The sequence below is a fragment of the Coregonus clupeaformis genome, unplaced genomic scaffold (assembly GCF_020615455.1).
Source record: "Coregonus clupeaformis isolate EN_2021a unplaced genomic scaffold, ASM2061545v1 scaf0459, whole genome shotgun sequence".
NCBI classification, from domain to species: domain Eukaryota; kingdom Metazoa; phylum Chordata; class Actinopteri; order Salmoniformes; family Salmonidae; genus Coregonus; species Coregonus clupeaformis.
In genome coordinates this window covers 187186-207297 of record NW_025533914.1, presented here as the reverse complement: position 1 = coordinate 207297, position 20112 = coordinate 187186, and the positions used below count along the sequence as shown (strand labels likewise).

General features: G+C 46.9%; 1 protein-coding gene across 4 annotated transcripts in view; it reads right to left on the bottom strand.

Annotated features, from left to right (window-relative positions):
* Positions 1-20112, bottom strand: part of LOC121559682 (ephrin type-B receptor 4b-like) — a 114985-nt gene that overhangs the window by 27209 nt on the left and 67664 nt on the right. For 2 of the 4 annotated variants that reach the window (XM_045215500.1, XM_045215501.1), the window contains 6 exons: positions 12952-13117; positions 12581-12680; positions 6768-6832; positions 4700-4816; positions 1467-1601; positions 969-1099 (listed from right to left, as the gene is read on the bottom strand). In XM_045215500.1, the coding sequence (XP_045071435.1) occupies positions 969-1099; positions 1467-1601; positions 4700-4816; positions 6768-6832; positions 12581-12680; positions 12952-13117 (714 nt within the window). The remainder of the gene's footprint in view (positions 1-968; positions 1100-1466; positions 1602-4699; positions 4817-6767; positions 6833-12580; positions 12681-12951; positions 13118-20112) is intronic. The other 2 variants (XM_041872796.2, XM_045215502.1) reach the window with 1 other exon arrangement.

Sequence of the window (20112 nt, the reverse complement as noted above, 5' to 3'; positions counted from 1 at the left end):
CTCCCCCTCCACCCTCCTGTAATAGACAGGCTGTTACTCCAACAGCCCACCCTCCTTCCCCTCCACCCCCCTGTAATAGACAGGCTGTTACTCCAACAGCCCAACCCTCCCCCCCCCCCCACCCCCTGTAATAGACAGGCTGTTACTCCAACAGCCCACCCTCCCTCCCCTCCACCCCCTGTAATAGACAGGCTGTTACTCCAACAGCCCAACCCTCCCTCCCCTCCACCCCCCTGTAATAGACAGGCTGTTACTCCAACAGCCCAACCCTCCCTCCCCTCCACCCCCCTGTAATAGACAGGCTGTTACTCCAACAGCCCACCCTCCCTCCCCCCGTAATAGACAGGCTGTTACTCCAACAGCCCACCCTCCTTCCCCTCCACCCCCCTGTAATAGACAGGCTGTTACTCCAACAGCCCATCCTCCCTCCCCTCCACCCCCCTGTAAGACAGGCTGTTACTCCAACAGCCCACCCTCCTTCCCCTCCACCCCCCTGTAATAGACAGGCTGTTACTCCAACAGCCCAACCCTCCCTCCCCTCCACCCTCCTGTAATAGACAGGCTGTTACTCCAACAGCCCATCCTCCCTCCCCTCCACCCCCCTGTAAGACAGGCTGTTACTCCAACAGCCCACCCCTCCTTCCCCTCCACCCCCTGTAATAGACAGGCTGTTACTCCAACAGCCCAACCCTCCCTCCCCCTCCACCCTCCTGTAATAGACAGGCTGTTACTCCAACAGCCCACCCTCCCTCCCCTCCACCCTCCTGTAATAGACAGGCTGTTACTCCAACAGCCCACCCTCCTTCCCCTCCACCCCCCTGTAATAGACAGGCTGTTACTCCAACAGCCCAACCCTCCCTCCCCCTCCACCCTCCTGTAATACAGGCCCATCCTCACCCTAAGGAAGCTGTCGAGGGCTCCGTTCTCCATAAACTCAGTCCCTCCCTCCCTCCCTCCCCCATTCTCACCCTAAGGAAGCTGTCGAGGGCTCCGTTCTCCATAAACTCAGTCAGTATCATAACAGGACAGGAAGCTGTGATGACTCCTTCCAGGTGGATAATGTTGGGGTGCTGGAACTGACCTACAGATTGGAATTGACCTGACACATTAATACACACATTAATACACACATTAATACACACATTAATACACATGAATACACAATAATACACACATTAATACACACATTAATACACACATTAATACACACATTAATGTACACATTAATACACACATTAATACACACATTAATACACACATTAATACACACATTAATACACACATTAATGTACACATCAATACACACATTAATACACACATTAATGTACACATTAATGTACACATCAATACACACATCAATACACACATCAATACGCACATCAATACACAACATTTCATTGCTGAATTCTGTATCTATGACACACAGTATACACTTTAATTTGTGTAAATGTTTATCTGATACTGACCCATGATGGAGGCCTCAGACAGGAAGTCCCTTCTCTGTTTGTCAGTGTATCCTCCTTTCAGAGTTTTGATGGCCACATAGTTCTCCTTCTTACCAGGGACCTTCAGTCTGCCCCGACACACCTCTCCAAACTCCCCTGGAGCACACACACTGTTAACAACACACCTGGAACACACACTGTTAACAACACACACACTGTTAACAACACACCTGGAGCACACACACTGTTAACAACACACCTGGAACACACACACTGTTAACAACACACCTGGAACACACACACTGTTAACAACATACCTGGAACACACACACTGTTAACAACACACCTGGAACACACACACTGTTAACAACACACCTGGAACACACACACTGTTAACAACACACCTGGAACACACACACTGTTAACAACACACCTGGAACACACACACTGTTAACAACACACCTGGAACACACACACTGTTAACAACACACCTGGAACACACACACACTGTTAACAACACACCTGGAACACACACTGTTAACAACACACCTGGAAAACATACTGTTAACAACACACCTGGAACACACACACTGTTAACAACACACCTGGAACACACACACTGTTAACAACACACCTGGAGCACACACACTGTTAACAACACACCTGGAACACACACACTGTTAACAACACACCTGGAACACACACACTGTTAACAACATACCTGGAACACACACACTGTTAACAACACACCTGGAACACACACACTGTTAATAACACACCTGGAACACACACACTGTTAACAACACACCTGGAACACACACACACTGTTAACAACACACCTGGAACACACACACTGTTAACAACACACCTGGAACACACACACTGTTAACAACACACCTGGAACACACACACTGTTAACAACACACCTCTCCAAAAGAGAAGAGACACAGGCTGTTGATGGCTACTTAGATCATCCAACAGCTGACTTTGTCAGGATCTAGTTTGTTGTGCAAGTTACTAGTACTGAGCTTTAGGAGCTAACAGTAGGCTAGCCAGCATTAGGCTAATCTGCTAGCGGTTTGCGGTATACCATATAGACATGTATGAGCTGGCAGTGCTCTTGGCTAAAGACTACTCACCGTGGAATATGAGAAGTGTTATTCTAGAGAGAGAGAGAGAGAGAGAGAGAGAGAGAGAGAGAGAGAGAGAGAGAGAGAGAGAGAGAGAGAGAGAGAGAGAGAGAGAGAGAGAGAGAGAGAGAAGGAGATACAGAGAGGAAAAGAGGAAAAGAGAGAAGAAGAGAGAGAGGAGGAGAAGAGATGGAAAAGAGAGGGGTACAAGAGAGAGGAGGAGGAGAGAGGAGGAGGAGAGAGAGAGGAGGAGAGAGATGTGGAGAAGAGAGAGGAGGGGAAGAGAGGAGGAGAAGAGAGAGGAGAAGAGAGAGGTGGAGAGAGAGGAGGAGAAGAGAGAGGAGGAGAGAGAGGAGGAGAAGAGAGAGGAGGGGAAGAAAGGAGGAGAAGAGAGAGGAGGAGAAGAGAGAGGAGGAGAAGAGAGAGGAGGGGAAGAGAGGAGGAGAAGAGAGAGGAGGAGAAGAGAGAGAGGAGGAGAAGAGTAGAGGGGGAGAGAGGAGGAGAAGAGAGGAGAAGAGAGGAGAAAAATAGAGGAGGAAACGAGAGGAGGAGAAGAGAGATGTGGAGAAGAGAGAGGTGGAGAGAGGAGCAGAAGAGTAGAGGAGGAGAGGAGGAGAAGAGAGAGGAGGGGAAGAGAGGAGGAGAAGAGAGGAGGAGGAGAAGAGAGGAGGAGAACAGAGAGAGGAGGAGAAGAGACAGAGGAGGAGAAGAGACAGAGGAGGAGAAGAGAGAGGAGGAGAATAAATAGGAGGAGAAGAGAGAGGAGGAGAAGAGACAGAGGAGGAGAAGAGACAGAGGAGGAGAAGAGACAGAGGAGGAGAAGAGACAGAGGAGGAGAAGAGATACAGGAGGAGAAGAGATACAGGAGGAGAAGAGACAGAGGAGGAGGAGAGAGAGAAGAGAGAGACAGAGGAGGAGAAGAGAGAGGAGGAGAAGAGAGGAGAAGAGAGAGAGGAGGAGAAGAGAGGAGGAGAAGAGAGAGGAGGAGAAGAGGAGGAGAGAGAGGATGAGAAGAGAGGAGGAGTAGAGAGAGAGGAGGAGAAGAGAGAGGAGGAGGAGAGAGGAGGAAGAGAGAGGAGGAGAAGCGAGAGGAGGAGAAGAGAGAGGAGAAGAGACAGAGGAGAAGAGAGAGGAGGAGAAGAGAGGAGGAGAGAAGAGAGTAGGTGGAGAGAGAGGAGGATAAGAGAGGGAGACAGAGAGGAGGAGAAGAGAGGAGAAGAGAGAGGAGGAGAAGAGAGAGGAGGTGTAGAGAGGAGTAGAGAGGAGGAGAAGAGAGATGTGGAGAAGAGAGGAGGAGAAGAGAGAGGAGGAGGAGAAGAGAGGGGTAGAAGAGAGAGGAGGAGAAGAGAGGAGGAGAAGAGAGAGGAGGAGGAGAAGAGAGGGGTAGAAGAGAGAGGAGGAGAAAAGAGGAGAGAGGAGGAGAAGAGAGAGTGGAGGAGAAGAGAGGAGAAGAGAGAGGAGGAGAAGAGAGGAGAAAAATAGAGGAGGAGAAGAGAGAGGTGGAGAAGAGAGAGGAGAAGAGAGGAGGAGAAGAGTAGAGGAGAAGAGTAGAGGAGGAGAGAGAGGAGGAGAGGAGAGGAGGAGAACAGAGAGAGGAGGAGAAGAGACAGTGGAGGAGAAGAGAGAGAGAGGAGAAGAGAGAAGAGACAGAGAGGAGGAGAAGAGAGGAGAAGAGAGAGGAGGAGAAGAGAGAGGAGGTGTAGAGAGAGGAGGTGTAGAGAGGAGTAGAGAGGAGGAGAAGAGAGAGGAGGAGAAGAGATACAGGAGGAGAAGAGAGAGAAGAGAGAGAGGAGAAGAGAGAGAGGAGGAGAAGAGAGAGAAGAGAGAGAGGAGAAGAGAGAGAAGAGAGAGGAGAGAGAAGAGAGAGAGGAGAAGAGAGAGAGGAGGAGAAGAGAGGAGGAGAAGAGAGAGGAGGAGAAGAGAGAGGAGGATAAGAGACAGTGGAGGAGAAGAGAGAGGAGGAGGAGAGATGTGGAGAAGAGAGAGAGGAGGAGAAGAGAGAGGAGAAGAGAGAGGAGGTGTAGAGAGGAGAAGAGAGATGAGAAGAGAGAGGAGGAGAAGAGTGAGGAAAAGAGAGTGGTTGAAGAGAAAATGTTAGTGAGGTAGACCCAGAGAGGTACTGACCAGCTCCAATGACCTCCTCTATCTTGACGAAGGACACGTCTATCTCTTTAGCGAATTCTCTGACCGCCTCGTTAGGATCCTCGTAGGTGAACGGGTCAATGTACACCTTCATACCTGCTGTAACCATGGTAACAACAACGTTAATATAAACCTAGCAACAGATACCATGGTAAAAACAATGTTAATGTGCACCTAGCAACAGATATGTTAACAACGTTAATATACATCTTCATATCTGCTGACAATTACCATGTGTGGATTATGACTGTGTTTTGAATTGTTAAAGGAACACTTAACATTGTTTTTTGTCACAAATATAGTTTTCATTTTAACATTAGTCCCGGTTTAGTGTTGTGTACTATAGTATGTATATACAGTTGAAGTCGGAAGTTTACATACACCTTAGTCAAATACATTTAAACTCAGTTTTTCACAATTCCTGACATTTAATCCTAGTAAATATTCCCTGCCTTAGGCCAGTTAGGATCACCACTTTATTTTAAGAATGTGAAATGTCAGAATAATAGTAGAGAGAATGATTTATTTCAGCTTTTATTTCTTTCATCACATTCCCAGTGGGTCAGAAGTTTACATACGCTCAATTAGTATTTGGTAGCATTGCCTTTAAATTGTTTAACTTGGGTCAAACGTTTCGAGTAGCCTTCCACAAGCTTCCCACAACAAATTGGGTGAATTTTGGCCCATTCCTCCTGACAGAGCTGGTGTAACTGAGTCAGGTTTGTAGGCCTCCTTGCTCGCACACGCTTTTTCAGTTCTGCCCACAAATGTTCTATAGGATTGAGGTCAGGGCTTTGAGATGGCCACTCCAATACCTTGACTTTGTTGTCCTTAAGCCATTTTGCCACAACTTTGGAAGTATGCTTGGGGTCATTGTCCATTTGGAAGACCCATTTGCGACCAAGCTTTAACTTCCTGACTGATGTCTTGAGATGTTGTTTCAATATATCCACATAATATTCCTTCCTCATGATGCCATCTATTTTGTGAAGTGCACCAGTCCCTCCTGCAGCAAAGCACCCCCACAGCATGATACTGCCACACCCGTGCTTCACGGTTGGGATGGTATTCTTTGGCTTGCAAGTTACCCCCTTTTTCCTCCAAACATAACAATGGTCATTATGGCCAAACAGTTATATTTTTGTTTAATCAGACCAGAGGACATTTCTCCAAAAAGTACGATCTTTGTCCCCATGTGCAGTTGCAAACCGTAGTCTGGCTTTTTTATGGCGGTTTTGGAGCAGTGGCTTCTTCCTTGCTGAGCGGCCTTTCAGGTTATGTCGATATAGGACTCGTTTTACTGTGGATATAGATACTTTTGTACCTGTTTCCTCCAGCATCTTCACAAGGTCCTTTGCTGTTGTTCTGGGATTGATTTGCACTTTTCGCACCAAAGTACGTTCATCTCTAGGAGACAGAACGCGTCTCCTTCCTGAGTGGTATGACGGCTGCGTGGTCCCATGGTGTTTATACTTGCATACTATTGTTTGTACAGAAGAACGTGGTACCTTCAGGCGTTTGGAAATTGCTCCCAAGGATGAACCAGACTTCTGGAGGTCTACAATTTTTGGCTGATTTCTTTTGATTTTCCCATGATGTCAAGCAAAGAGGCACTAACTTTGAAGGTATGCCTTGAAATACATCCACAGGTACACCTCCAATTGACTCAAATGATGTCAATTAGCCTATCAGAAGCTTCTAAAGCCATGACATCATTTTCTGGAATTTTCTAAGCTGTTTAAAGGCACAGTCAACTTAGTGTATGTAAACTTCTGACCCACTGGAATTGTGATACAGTGAATTATAAGTGAAATAATCTGGCTGTAAACAATTGTTGGAAAAATTACTTGTGTCATGCACAAATTAGATGTCCTAACCGACTTGCCAAAACTATAGTTTGTTAACAAGAAATGTGTGAAGTGGTTGAAAAACAAGTTTTAATGACTCCAACTTAAGTGTATGTAAACTTCCGACTTCAACTGTAGGTAGTAGTGTTGTCTACTATAGTATGTATGTAGGTTGTAGTGTTCCAGTAATGTGCACTACCCACTCTGTCTCATCAGGTACTGTCCATTCTGATCATTCATCTCTATATCCTTCCCACACAGCTGTTTACTGAGGAGAGAGACAGAGACAAACAACAATGAAAGAATGAAAAACATAGGGGGACATACAGAGAGAAAAGAGGACAGGGAGTACAGGATGAAGGGATAGAGAGAGAGAAAATAGGACAGGGAGTACAGGATGAAGGGATAGAGAGAGAGAAAAGAGGACAGGGAGTACAGGATGAAGGGATAGAGAGAGAGAAAAGAGGACAGGGAGTACAGGATGAAGGGATAGAGAGAGAGAAAAGAGGACAGGGAGTACAGGATGAAGGGATAGAGAGAGAGAAAAAGAGGACAGGGAGTACAGGATGAAGGGATAGAGAGAGAGAAAAGAGGACAGGGAGTACATGATGAAGGGATAGAGAGAGAGAAAATAGGACAGGGAGTACAGGATGAAGGGATAGAGAGAGAGAAAAGAGGACAGGGAGTACAGGATGAAGGGATAGAGAGAGAGAAAATAGGACAGGGAGTACAGGATGAAGGGATAGAGAGAGAGAAAAGAGGACAGGGAGTACAGGATGAAGGGATAGAGAGAGAGAAAAAGAGGACAGGGAGTACAGGATGAAGGGATAGAGAGAGAGAAAAGAGGACAGGGAGTACAGGATGAAGGGATAGAGAGAGAGAAAATAGGACAGGGAGTACAGGATGAAGGGATAGAGAGAGAGAAAAGAGGACAGGGAGTACAGGATGAAGGGATAGAGAGAGAGAAAAGAGGACAGGGAGTACAGGATGAAGGGATAGAGAGAGAGAAAAGAGGACAGGGAGTACAGGATGAAGGGATAGAGAGAGAGAAAAGAGGACAGGGAGTACAGGATGAAGGGATAGAGAGAGAGAAAAGAGGACAGGGAGTACAGGATGAAGGGATAGAGAGAGAGAAAAGAGGACAGGGAGTACAGGATGAAGGGATAGAGAGAGAGAAAAGAGGACAGGGAGTACATGATGAAGGGATAGAGAGAGAGAAAATAGGACAGGGAGTACAGGATGAAGGGATAGAGAGAGAGAAAAGAGGACAGGGAGTACAGGATGAAGGGATAGAGAGAGAGAAAAGAGGACAGGGAGTACAGGATGAAGGGATAGAGAGAGAGAAAAGAGGACAGGGAGTACAGGATGAAGGGATAGAGAGAGAGAAAAGAGGACAGGGAGTACAGGATGAAGGGATAGAGAGAGAGAAAAGAGGACAGGGAGTACAGGATGAAGGGATAGAGAGAGAAAAAGAGGACAGGGAGTACAGGATGAAGGGATAGAGAGAGAGAAAAGAGGACAGGGAGTACAGGATGAAGGGATAGAGAGAGAGAAAAGAGGACAGGGAGTCCAGGATGAAGGGATAGAGAGAGAGAAAAGAGGACGGGGAGTACATGATGAAGGGATAGAGAGAGAGAAAAGAGGACAGGGAGTACAGGATGAAGGGATAGAGAGAGAGAAAAGAGGACAGGGAGTACAGGATGAAGGGATAGAGAGAGAGAGAAAAGAGGACAGGGAGTACAGGATGAAGGGATAGAGAGAGAGAGAAAAGAGGACAGGGAGTACAGGATGAAGGGATAGAGAGAGAGAAAAGAGGACAGGGAGTACAGGATGAAGGGATAGAGAGAGAGAAAAGAGGACAGGGAGTACAGGATGAAGGGATAGAGAGAGAGAAAAGAGGACAGGGAGTCCAGGATGAAGGGATAGAGAGAGAGAAAAGAGGACGGGGAGTACAGGATGAAGGGATAGAGAGAGAGAAAAGAGGACAGGGAGTACAGGATGAAGGGATAGAGAGAGAGAAAAGAGGACAGGGAGTACAGGATGAAGGGATAGAGAGAGAGAAAATAGGACAGGGAGTACAGGATGAAGGGATAGAGAGAGAGAAAAGAGGACAGGGAGTACAGGATGAAGGGATAGAGAGAGAGAAAAGAGGACAGGGAGTACAGGATGAAGGGATAGAGAGAGAGAAAAGAGGACAGGGAATACAGGATGAAGGGATAGAGAGAGAGAAAATAGGACAGGGAGTACAGGATGAAGGGATAGAGAGAGAGAAAAGAGGACAGGGAGTACATGATGAAGGGATAGAGAGAGAGAAAAGAGGACAGGGAGTACAGGATGAAGGGATAGAGAGAGAGAAAAGAGGACAGGGAGTACAGGATGAAGGGATAGCGAGAGAGAAAAGAGGACAGGGAGTACAGGATGAAGGGATAGAGAGAGAGAAAAGAGGACAGGGAGTACAGGATGAAGGGATAGCGAGAGAGAAAAGAGGACAGGGAGTACAGGATGAAGGGATAGAGAGAGAGAAAAGAGGACAGGGAGTACAGGATGAAGGGATAGAGAAAGAGAAAAGAGGACAGGGAGTACAGGATGAAGGGATAGAGAGAGAGAAAAGAGGACAGGGAGTACAGGATGAAGGGATAGAGAGAGAGAAAAGAGGACAGGGAGTACAGGATGAAGGGATAGAGAGAGAGAAAAGAGGACAGGGAGTACAGGATGAAGGGATAGAGAGAGAGAAAAGAGGACAGGGAGTACAGGATGAAGGGATAGAGAGAGAGAAAAGAGGACAGGGAGTACAGGATGAAGGGATAGAGAGAGAGAAAAGAGGACAGGGAGTACAGGATGAAGGGATAGAGAGAGAGAAAAGAGGACAGGGAGTACAGGATGAAGGGATAGAGAGAGAGAAAAGAGGACGGGGAGTACATGATGAAGGGATAGAGAGAGAGAAAAGAGGACGGGGAGTACAGGATGAAGGGATAGAGAGAGAGAAAAGAGGACAGGGAGTACAGGATGAAGGGATAGAGAGAGAGAAAAGAGGACAGGGAGTACAGGATGAAGGGATAGAGAGAGAGAAAATAGGACAGGGAGTACAGGATGAAGGGATAGAGAGAGAGAAAAGAGGACAGGGAGTACAGGATGAAGGGATAGAGAGAGAGAAAAGAGGACAGGGAGTACAGGATGAAGGGATAGAGAGAGAGAAAAGAGGACAGGGAGTACAGGATGAAGGGATAGAGAGAGAGAAAAGAGGACAGGGAGTACAGGATGAAGGGATAGAGAGAGAGAAAAGAGGACAGGGAGTACAGGATGAAGGGATAGAGAGAGAGAAAAGAGGACAGGGAGTACAGGATGAAGGGATAGAGAGAGAGAAAATAGGACAGGGAGTACAGGATGAAGGGATAGAGAGAGAGAAAAGAGGACAGGGAGTACAGGATGAAGGGATAGAGAGAGAGAAAAGAGGACAGGGAGTACAGGATGAAGGGATAGAGAGAGAGAAAAGAGGACAGGGAGTACAGGATGAAGGGATAGAGAGAGAGAAAAGAGGACAGGGGAGTACAGGATGAAGGGATAGAGAGAGAGAAAAGAGGACGGGGAGTACATGATGAAGGGATAGAGAGAGAGAAAAGAGGACGGGGAGTACAGGATGAAGGGATAGAGAGAGAGAAAAGAGGACAGGGAGTACAGGATGAAGGGATAGAGAGAGAGAAAAGAGGACAGGGAGTACAGGATGAAGGGATAGAGAGAGAGAAAAGAGGACAGGGAGTACAGGATGAAGGGATAGAGAGAGAGAAAAGAGGACAGGGAGTACAGGATGAAGGGATAGAGAGAGAGAAAAGAGGACAGGGAGTACAGGATGAAGGGATAGAGAGAGAGAAAAGAGGACAGGGAGTACAGGATGAAGGGATAGAGAGAGAGAAAAGAGGACAGGGAGTACAGGATGAAGGGATAGAGAGAGAGAAAAGAGGACAGGGAGTACAGGATGAAGGGATAGAGAGAGAGAAAAGAGGACAGGGAGTACAGGATGAAGGGATAGAGAGAGAGAAAAGAGGACAGGGAGTACAGGATGAAGGGATAGAGAGAGAGAAAAGAGGACAGGGAGTACAGGATGAAGGGATAGAGAGAGAGAAAAGAGGACAGGGAGTACAGGATGAAGGGATAGAGAGAGAGAAAAGAGGACAGGGAGTACAGGATGAAGGGATAGAGAGAGAGAAAAGAGGACAGGGAGTACAGGATGAAGGGATAGAGAGAGAGAAAAGAGGACAGGGAGTACAGGATGAAGTGTATAATCACATAGGTTCCATCTCTGTCTGTCTGCATCTCTGCCTGTCTGTCTGTCTGTCTGTCTGCATCTCTGTCTGTCTGTCTGCATCTCTGCCTGTCTGTCTGCCTGTCTGTATGTCTGTCTGTCTGCATCTCTCTCTGCATCTCTGGCTGTTTGTCTGTCTGCATGTCTGCCTGCCTGTCTGTCTGTCTGTCTGTCTGTCTGTCTGCATCTCTCTCTGCATCTCTGGCTGTTTGTCTGTATGTCTGTCTGTCTGTCTGCATCTCTCTCTGCATCTCTGCCTGTCTGTCTGTCTGTCTGCATCTCTCTCTGCATCTCTGTCTGTCTGTCTGCATCTCTCTCTGCATCTCTGGCTGTTTGTCTGTCTGCATCTCTGCCTGTTTGTCTGCATCTCTGTCTGCCTGTCTGTATGTCTGTCTGTCTGCATCTCTCTCTGCATCTCTGGCTGTTTGTCTGTCTGCATCTCTGCCTGTTTGTCTGTATCTCTGCCTGTCTGTCTGTATCTCTGCCTGTCTGTCTGTATGTCTGCCTGTCTGTCTGCATCTCTCTCTGCATCTCTCTCTGCATCTCTCTCTGCATCTCTGGCTGTTTGTCTGTCTGCATCTCTGCCTGTCTGTCTGTCTGTCTGTCTGCATCTCTCTCTGCATCTCTGTCTGTCTGTCTGCATCTCTCTCTGCATCTCTGGCTGTTTGTCTGTCTGCATCTCTGCCTGTCTGTCTGTCTGCATCTCTGCCTGTCTGTCTGTATCTCTGCCTGTCTGTCTGCCTGTCTGTCTGCATCTCTCTCTGCATCTCTCTCTGCATCTCTCTCTGCATCTCTCTCTGCATCTCTGGCTGTTTGTCTGTCTGCATGTCTGCCTGCCTGTCTGTCTGTCTGTCTGTCTGTCTGCATCTCTCTCTGCATCTCTGGCTGTTTGTCTGTATGTCTGTCTGTCTGTCTGCATCTCTCTCTGCATCTCTGCCTGTCTGTCTGTCTGTCTGCATCTCTCTCTGCATCTCTGTCTGTCTGTCTGCATCTCTCTCTGCATCTCTGGCTGTTTGTCTGTCTGCATCTCTGCCTGTCTGTCTGTCTGCATCTCTGCCTGTTTGTCTGCCTGCCTGCCTGCCTGTCTGCCTGTCTCTCTCTGTCTGTCTGCATCTCTGCCTGTCTGCCTGTCTGTCTGTATACTGGGGGGCCAGTATAAAAAAATATATAAAAAAATATGTATTCACTAACTGTAAGTCGCTCTGGATAAGAGCGTCTGCTAAATGACTAAAAAAAAAAAAAAAAAAAAAAATGTCTGTCTGTCTGTCTGTCTGTCTGCATCTCTGTCTGTATGTCTGCCTGCATCTCTGCCTGTCTGTCTGTCTGTCTGCCTGCCTGCCTGCCTGTCTGCCTGTCTTTATCTCTGTCTGTCTGTCTGTCTGCCTGTCTCTCTCGTCTTTCTTTCCCCTCTTGTCTCCTCCTAAAATAGGGTCCACCTCTGGTGATCTGAGGTCAGCACTATTGTTCTACTGGCCATCCTGTAGAGACTGACCTGGGCGGGTGTATCCTGTCTCTTTTCCTTTCTAACCTCCCTCCCTCTTCCTCTACCTCATCCCCCTCTTCCTCTACCTCATCCCCCTCTTCCTCTACCTCATCCCCCTCTCCTCTACCTCATCCCCCTCTTCCTCTACCTCATCCCCCTCTTCCTCTACCTCATCCCCCTCTCCTCTACCTCATCCCCCTCTTCCTCTACCTCATCCCCCTCTCCTCTCTCACCAGTAGCAGTATCCAGTGATGATCACCACAGTAATGAGGAGGAGTATCCCCATGGCAACCAGAACACCTGTCACCATCATCTGAGAGTGGGCCTCCCCTTCTGGAGAGTGAGATGGAGATAGAGAGAGAGAAAATAGTTAATAAATATATATTTATAAAACTTGACAATCTAATATCTTACATAACTTATTATCAAAAACACAAGTACATGAGACAGAAACTTTGACTAATACAACAACAGCCTGTAGACAGAAGCTAGTATAAGCCGGGTTACTCCAGAGTAGAAGTCTGGGTGTGTAGGGGTTAGGGGTTAGGGGTTAGGGTATAGGGTCAGAATAGGCCTCAGATGAAGCCTGGCTGTGTAGTCGTACCGTCAGGCAGGGTGGTGAAGGTCGAGGCTGGGGAGAAGTTGCTGTATCCAGCCATGGTTCTGGCTCTGACCTGCACCTGGTAACTAGTGGACCTCTGGAGGTTACTGACCACAACACTACTGACCACGCTGGTTACATACTGCCACTGACCAGAGTCTGGACCATCCTAGAGAGAGAGAGAGAGAGAGAGAGAGGTTACTGACCACAACACTACTGACCACGATGGTAACATACTGCCACTGACGAAAGCCTGGAGCAGAAAGAGAGCAGAGAGAGAGAGAGAATCAGCAGAGAGAGAGAATCAGCAGACTCTCAGACCGGTCTGAGCAGATGAGCTCCCGCATTTTTCAGCATGTTTTTACAAAAAGATAGATTTAGCGCAAGGACCTATACAGGACACTACCCTCCCTATACAGGACACTACCCTCCCTATACAGGACACTACCCTCCCTATACAGGACACTGCCCTCCCTATACAGGACACTGCCCTCCCTATACAGGACACTGCCCTCCCTATACAGGTGTTACGGATACAGGTATCCTGTGTTTTTGTGTGTTTCTCTCCTTCTGCCCTAATCACAGGTGTCCTGTATGTTCCTGATTGGTGGTCGTTGAGGTGTCTGCTGATTGGACCAATCAGTGAACATTCCTGTGCATTGCACCACCTGTTACTCGTTTGTTCAATCACACATCCCATTGTATAAAAACCAGTCTTGTGTTTGTTGAGAGAGAGAGAGAGAATATTTCCGTATGTGAGTATGGACACGGTGGTGTCCTGGTTTTGATTACTCACTAAGTGCTGTTTACTATGATTGGTAATTCTGTTAGACTACTGTTTTGTATGTGAGTAATGGATACTGTGATGTCCTTTGTTTAGAGTACTCACTAAGTTGCTGGTTACTCTGTTTGGTAACTATTGTGTGTTTCTGGGAAAAGGGGAGTTTTGAGCTAGCTGCCCTTGGGCATACATTTCCCGTAGAAAGAACTGTCTATACACACTAGTTAGACCTGAGCGGACCACCCACTGTATTTTTGTATGATTAGCAGTAGCCTAGCGGTTCTTGAGGCAGGCAAGATCAGTTTAGGGGTGTTTTACACTATTGTTTCATTTCTTGGGTCCTGCTCAGCCCTTTTTCCCAATCCTTTACCGTGTGTTCAGAAATAAACCATTTGTGTTTGACGGTAGTTCATGGTAGTTGTGTCATATTTTGTTCTCACTGTTCCATGCCACACTTATAATTTACATGCATTATGTTACGGGTCTCATGTCCATCACCCTAGACGTTCAAAGCCACGGGGTTCGTAACATAAAGTGGGGGTTCGTCCGGGATCCATCCCATGCTACTCATGCAAATTAGTAAGTGTCTGGTTCAGTGTTGAGCTTGGCAGCTGTACTACCTGTTTTTTGTTGTGTGTTCAGTAGTCGACGGCTCGTGTTGCTAGTAGAATGGCTACTTTTGAGTTGGATGCATTTTTGGAAAACCCTACGTGGGAGGTTTTTGAGAATTGCCGTAGAGTGGATCTACAGGTTTTGGCTGACCACTTTTCTGCACCCATACCGAGGGGTTTAGTGAAAGCAGAAGTTAGGGAAGTAGTGCTAGCGATGTTGTTGAACGAGTGAGTGCTTGAGTTACCGCCGCCTGAGTCTGCTGCTCCTGTAGGGGAGGTGGTGGCTGTTCCTGTAAGCCCATCAGTGTCTGAGGAGGAGGCTAAGGCTCCAGCCACATTGCCCCGTTATGACCCACTCTCCCCACTGACTGACAGTGATGCCAGGATCGATGTCCGCTCGACACGGCTCCAAATGGAGGCGGAAGAGCGGGCACAAATCAGGCAAGACAAGCTGGAGATGCGTAAAATGGAGCTAGAGGCAGAACAGGAGACGCGTAAGCTAGAGGCAGAACTGGAGACGCGTAAGATGGAACTGGAGATGCGTAAGATGGAACTGGAGGTGCGTAAAATGGAACTGGAGATGCGTAAAATGGAACTAGAGGCAGAAACAGCGAGGTTAGTCTCTGCTAATACTATGCCTGCTAGTGAGCCATCCTCACCAGCTGTGTCGGCTGCTACGTTTGATATTAGTAGGCAGATCACCTTGGTACCTGTGTTCAGGGAGTCAGAGGTTGATTCCTATTTCGGTGTGTTTGAACGGATAGCGGTAGCATTGAAATGGCCCGAAGAGGTATGGTGCCTATTACTTCAGTGTAAACTAACAGGTAAAGCCCAAGAGGTTCTGGCAGCGCTACCTCTTGAAGACAGTTTGAATTATGCAGTGGTCAAAGCTACTGTTCTTCGTGCCTATGAGCTTGTTCCTGAGGCATATCGACAGAGATTTAGGTCTCATAAAAAGTCTCCTACTCAGACTTATGTGGAGTTTGCTAGAGACAAAGGAAATCTGTTTGACAAATGGCACAGTGCTAGTAAGGTAACTGATTTTAACTCTCTACGGGAGTTAATCTTGTTAGAAGAGTTTAAAAATTGCTTACCGGAACGCATTGTAGTTTATCTGAACGAACAGAAAGTATCCTCACTGTCGGAAGCGTCTGTATTGGCAGACGAAGTTTGTGTTGACGCATAAGAGCGTGTTTTCGGCTCGTACGGAGAGCAGGGCTGCGGAGTTGCTAACTTTTAGTCCTAGTCGACCAGCAGTACATCCAGCACGCCCAAAATATGTGCGTCACTGTTTCTATTGTCATAAGGTGGGACATATGGTTAATGATTGCTTTCTGCTAAAACGCAAACCGGGGATGCCTCAGCACGCCAGGCCGCCAACGGGTGTTGGGCTGATTCGTACGGTTGTAAGGCCGGAATCAAGACAGAGGCCTCATAGTGAATGTGGTTTGAAAGTCCCTGTCCCAGATCACAGTTATGAACCGTTCATTTTTGAGGGGTTTGTTTCTATATCAGATGATGAAGCGTCTCAGCGTCCAGTTAGAATCCTCAGAGATACTGGTGCGGCGCAGTCGTTCATACTAGCTGATGTGTTGCCCTTGTCTAATAATACATATTGTGGTTCCAGTGTGTTAGTACAAGGAATTGAAATGGGATTTGTCCCAGTGCCATTGCACTTTGTGAACGTACACTCTGAGTTAGTCAGTGGATTGTTCAGAGTGGGCGTACGTCCTATGTTGCCAGTAAAAGGTGTGACATTTATAATGGGCAACGATATTGCCGGAGGAAAGGTGATACCCATATTGGAGGTATTGGATAAAAGTGACCAGTCTCTCTCCGAGGAGCTGGCACAGGGTTATCCAGATGTGTTCCCCGCTTGTGCTGTCACACGTGCTCAAGCACGACAAGTGGGTGAAGTGATAGATTTGTCGAACACGATGCTATTCAGAGAGTGTGACCCAGAGGATAGTTCGGGTGCTACCTCTGGTAAGCTGGTGCAGTCTGACCAACAGCCCAGAGAAAGGAAGATGGATGTGGAACTTGTTGCTGAGGCCATACAGTTACCAGTTACTCGTGAGCAGCTGATCGCTAACCAACAGGTTGACATTAGCCTGGCTAAATGTTTTTCTAGTGTTGTCTCAGAGGAGGAGCTAAAGAAGAAAAACATGGCATACTTCATTGATGGTAATCTCCTCATGCGTAAATGGACATCCCATGTTGACGCTGGCGAAGATTGGAATGCTGTTTACCAAATAGTGATTCCTACAGCCTTTCGACAAAATGTTTTATCCCTCGCTCATGATCACCAGTGGTCCGGACATCTGGGGGTCACCAAGACTTATGATCGTGTTTTGCGACATTTCTTTTGGCCTGGCTTAAAACAAGATGTGGCTCAGTTCTGTCGGACTTGCCACACCTGTCAAGTAGTTGGGAAACCGAACCAGGTTATTTCCCCGCGCCTCTTTGTCCCATACCGGCCATAGGTGAACCCTTCGAACATGTGATGGTTGATTGTGTTGGACCATTACCAAAAACAAAATCTGGTAACCAGTTTATGTTAACAATTATGTGTGTGGCCACCAGGTACCCAGAGGCCATTCCTCTGCGAAGGATTACTGCTCCGGTGGTGAGTAAAGCGTTGATCAAATTCTTCTCAACTTTTGGGTTACCTAAGGTGATACAAACTGATCAGGGTACGAATTTCCTTTCTAAACTTTTCAAACAAGTGTTAAAGTCCTTGTCAGTTACACACCGTGTGTCAAGCGCATATCACCCAGAGTCTCAGGGTGCGCTTGAACGTTGGCATCAGACACTGAAGTCTATGCTCCGTAAATATTGTTTGGAATCTGAGAAAGATTGGGATGAGGGAGTTCCTCTAGTTTTGTTTGCTGTCCGTGAGACAGTACAGGAATCCCTAGGGTTCAGCCCAGCTGAACTGGTGTTTGGACACACCATGAGAGGACCTATGAAAGTCCTTAAGGATCAGTTTTTGTCACAAGAGTTGTGTGTGAAAGAAAATGTGTTGGACTACGTTAGTCGCTTTCGTGAGCGCCTACATGCTGCCTGTGCTCTAGCAAAGGAAGCGCTGTCTTCCTCACAGAAACGGATGAAACGACACTATGACACACAGGCTGTTTCTCGTTCACTGCAGCCAGGTGACCGAAGTTCTTGTATTGTTGCCTGTGCCAGGAGCGTCATTGTCAGCACGTTTCTCTGGTCCTTATGTCATTGAAAAGAAACTAAGTGAAACTGACTACGTGATACAGACTCCTGATAGAAAACGCCAATCTCGTGTGTGCCACGTTAACATGTTGAAGACATACCACACCAGACCCGTCACTCAGGTAGACAGTCCAGAGAAACTGGCCGAGTCGGCTGTCTCTATTGCTGCTACGGCTGTAGTGGGAGGTCATGTTAATGATGTGGACGGAGATGGTTTGGAGTTGCGCAATACTCAGCAGCAGTGTGCTAGATTGCCCAATTCAGAGATGCTGCTGTCTCTCCCGTCAAGCCTGATTCATTTAACGGACAGACAGTCAGATGATATTGTGAGACTATTACACAGCTTTCCATGTCTTTTTAATGATGTTCCTACATGTACAAATGTGTTAGAACATGACATTAATGTTGGAAACGCTGCACCTATCAAGCAACATCCTTATCGTGTCAACGTCTCTAAGAGAAAGATAATGAGGGGTGAGGTCGGTTATTTGCTGGAGAATAACCTGGCTATGCCAAGTTCAAGTCCTTGGAGTTCTCCGTGCATTCTGGTTCCTAAACCTGATGGGACATCCAGATTATGTACGGACTATCGGAAGGTCAATGCTGTCACAGTGCCCGACTTCGTTCCCGTTACCCAGACTGGATGACTGTATTGATACTGTTGGTGCTGCTACTTATGTAACCAAACTAGATCTTCTAAAGGTTACTGGCAGGTGCCGTTAACCCCACGTGCCTCCGACATCTCTGCCTTTGTGACCCCAGATCACTTCCTACAATATGCTGTCATGGCATTTGGGATGCGGAACGCACCAGCCACTTTCCAACGCCTGGTTAACACCGTATTGGCTGGAGTTCCTAATTGTAGTGCTTACCTTGATGATCTGGTAATTTATTCAACTGAGTGGTCTGATCATGTTAACACTCTAAGGGTAGTGTGTGAACGTCTAGCAACCGCTTCTCTAACCCTGAACTTAGCAAAGTGCGAGTTTGGGAAGGCCACTGTTACTTATCTTGGTAAACAGGTCGGCCATGGTCAGGTGCGCCCTGTAGATGCCAAGGTCTCGGCTATAAACGCATTTCCCGCACCTACCACCAGAAGAGAGCTACGCCGTTTTTTAGGGATGGTTGGCTACTACCGTAGTTTCTGTAAAAATGTCTCTGCTGTAGTTGCTCCATTAACGGATTTGCTCAGTCCGGCGAGAAAATTTGTATGGTCTGAAGATTGTCGTACTGCTTTCAACACTGCTAAAGCACTCTTATGTAGTACTCCTGTTCTTGCTGCGCCAGATTTTGAACGACCGTTTAAACTGGAGGTAGATGCAAGTGCCAGAGGTGCTGGGGCTGTTCTACTGCAGCAAGACCAGAGTGGAGTGGACCATCCTGTCTGTTATTTTTCACGGAAATTTAACAAATGTCAGACAAACTATTCCACCATTGAACAAGAAGCTCTAGCTTTGTTGTTAGCTCTGCAGTACTTTGAAGTTTATGTTGGTTCCAGTGCATTACCAGTGATAGTTTATACTGACCATAACCCCTTAGTTTTTCTCCACCGGATGTATAACCAGAACCAACGCCTTATGCGTTGGGCACTTGTCGTGCAAAATTATAATTTGGAGATCCGCCACAAAAAGGGGTTGGATAATGTGTTGGCAGATGCTTTGTCTCGTGTGTAATGATCTAGGTTTTTTTTTGTTATCCCGGCAGGATGATTTGTGAATTTGGGTGTTGTGATAGTACGTGTGTCGCAAACCATTGTGGTTTGCTCTTTTAAGGGTGGGAGTGTTACGGATACAGGTATCCTGTGTTTTTGTGTGTTTCTCTCCTTCTGCCCTAATCACAGGTGTCCTGTATGTTCCTGATTGGTGGTCGTTGAGGTGTCTGCTGATTGGACCAATCAGTGAACATTCCTGTGCATTGCACCACCTGTTACTCGTTTGTTCAATCACACATCCCATTGTATAAAAACCAGTCTTGTGTTTGTTGAGAGAGAGAGAGAGAATATTTCCGTATGTGAGTATGGACACGGTGGTGTCCTGTTTTTGATTACTCACTAAGTGCTGTTTACTATGATTGGTAATTCTGTTAGACTACTGTTTTGTATGTGAGTAATGGATACTGTGATGTCCTTTGTTTAGAGTACTCACTAAGTTGCTGGTTACTCTGTTTGGTAACTATTGTGTGTTTCTGGGAAAAGGGGAGTTTTGAGCTAGCTGCCCTTGGGCATACATTTCCCGTAGAAAGAACTGTCTATACACACTAGTTAGACCTGAGCGGACCACCCACTGTATTTTTGTATGGTAGCAGTAGCCTAGCGGTTCTTGAGGCAGGCAAGATCAGTTTAGGGGTGTTTTACACTATTGTTTCATTTCTTGGGTCCTGCTCAGCCCTTTTTCCCAATCCTTTACCGTGTGTTCAGAAATAAACCATTTGTGTTTGACGGTAGTTCATGGTAGTTGTGTCATATTTTGTTCTCACTGTTCCATGCCACACTTATAATTTACATGCATTATGTTACGGGTCTCATGTCCATCACCCTAGACGTTCAAAGCC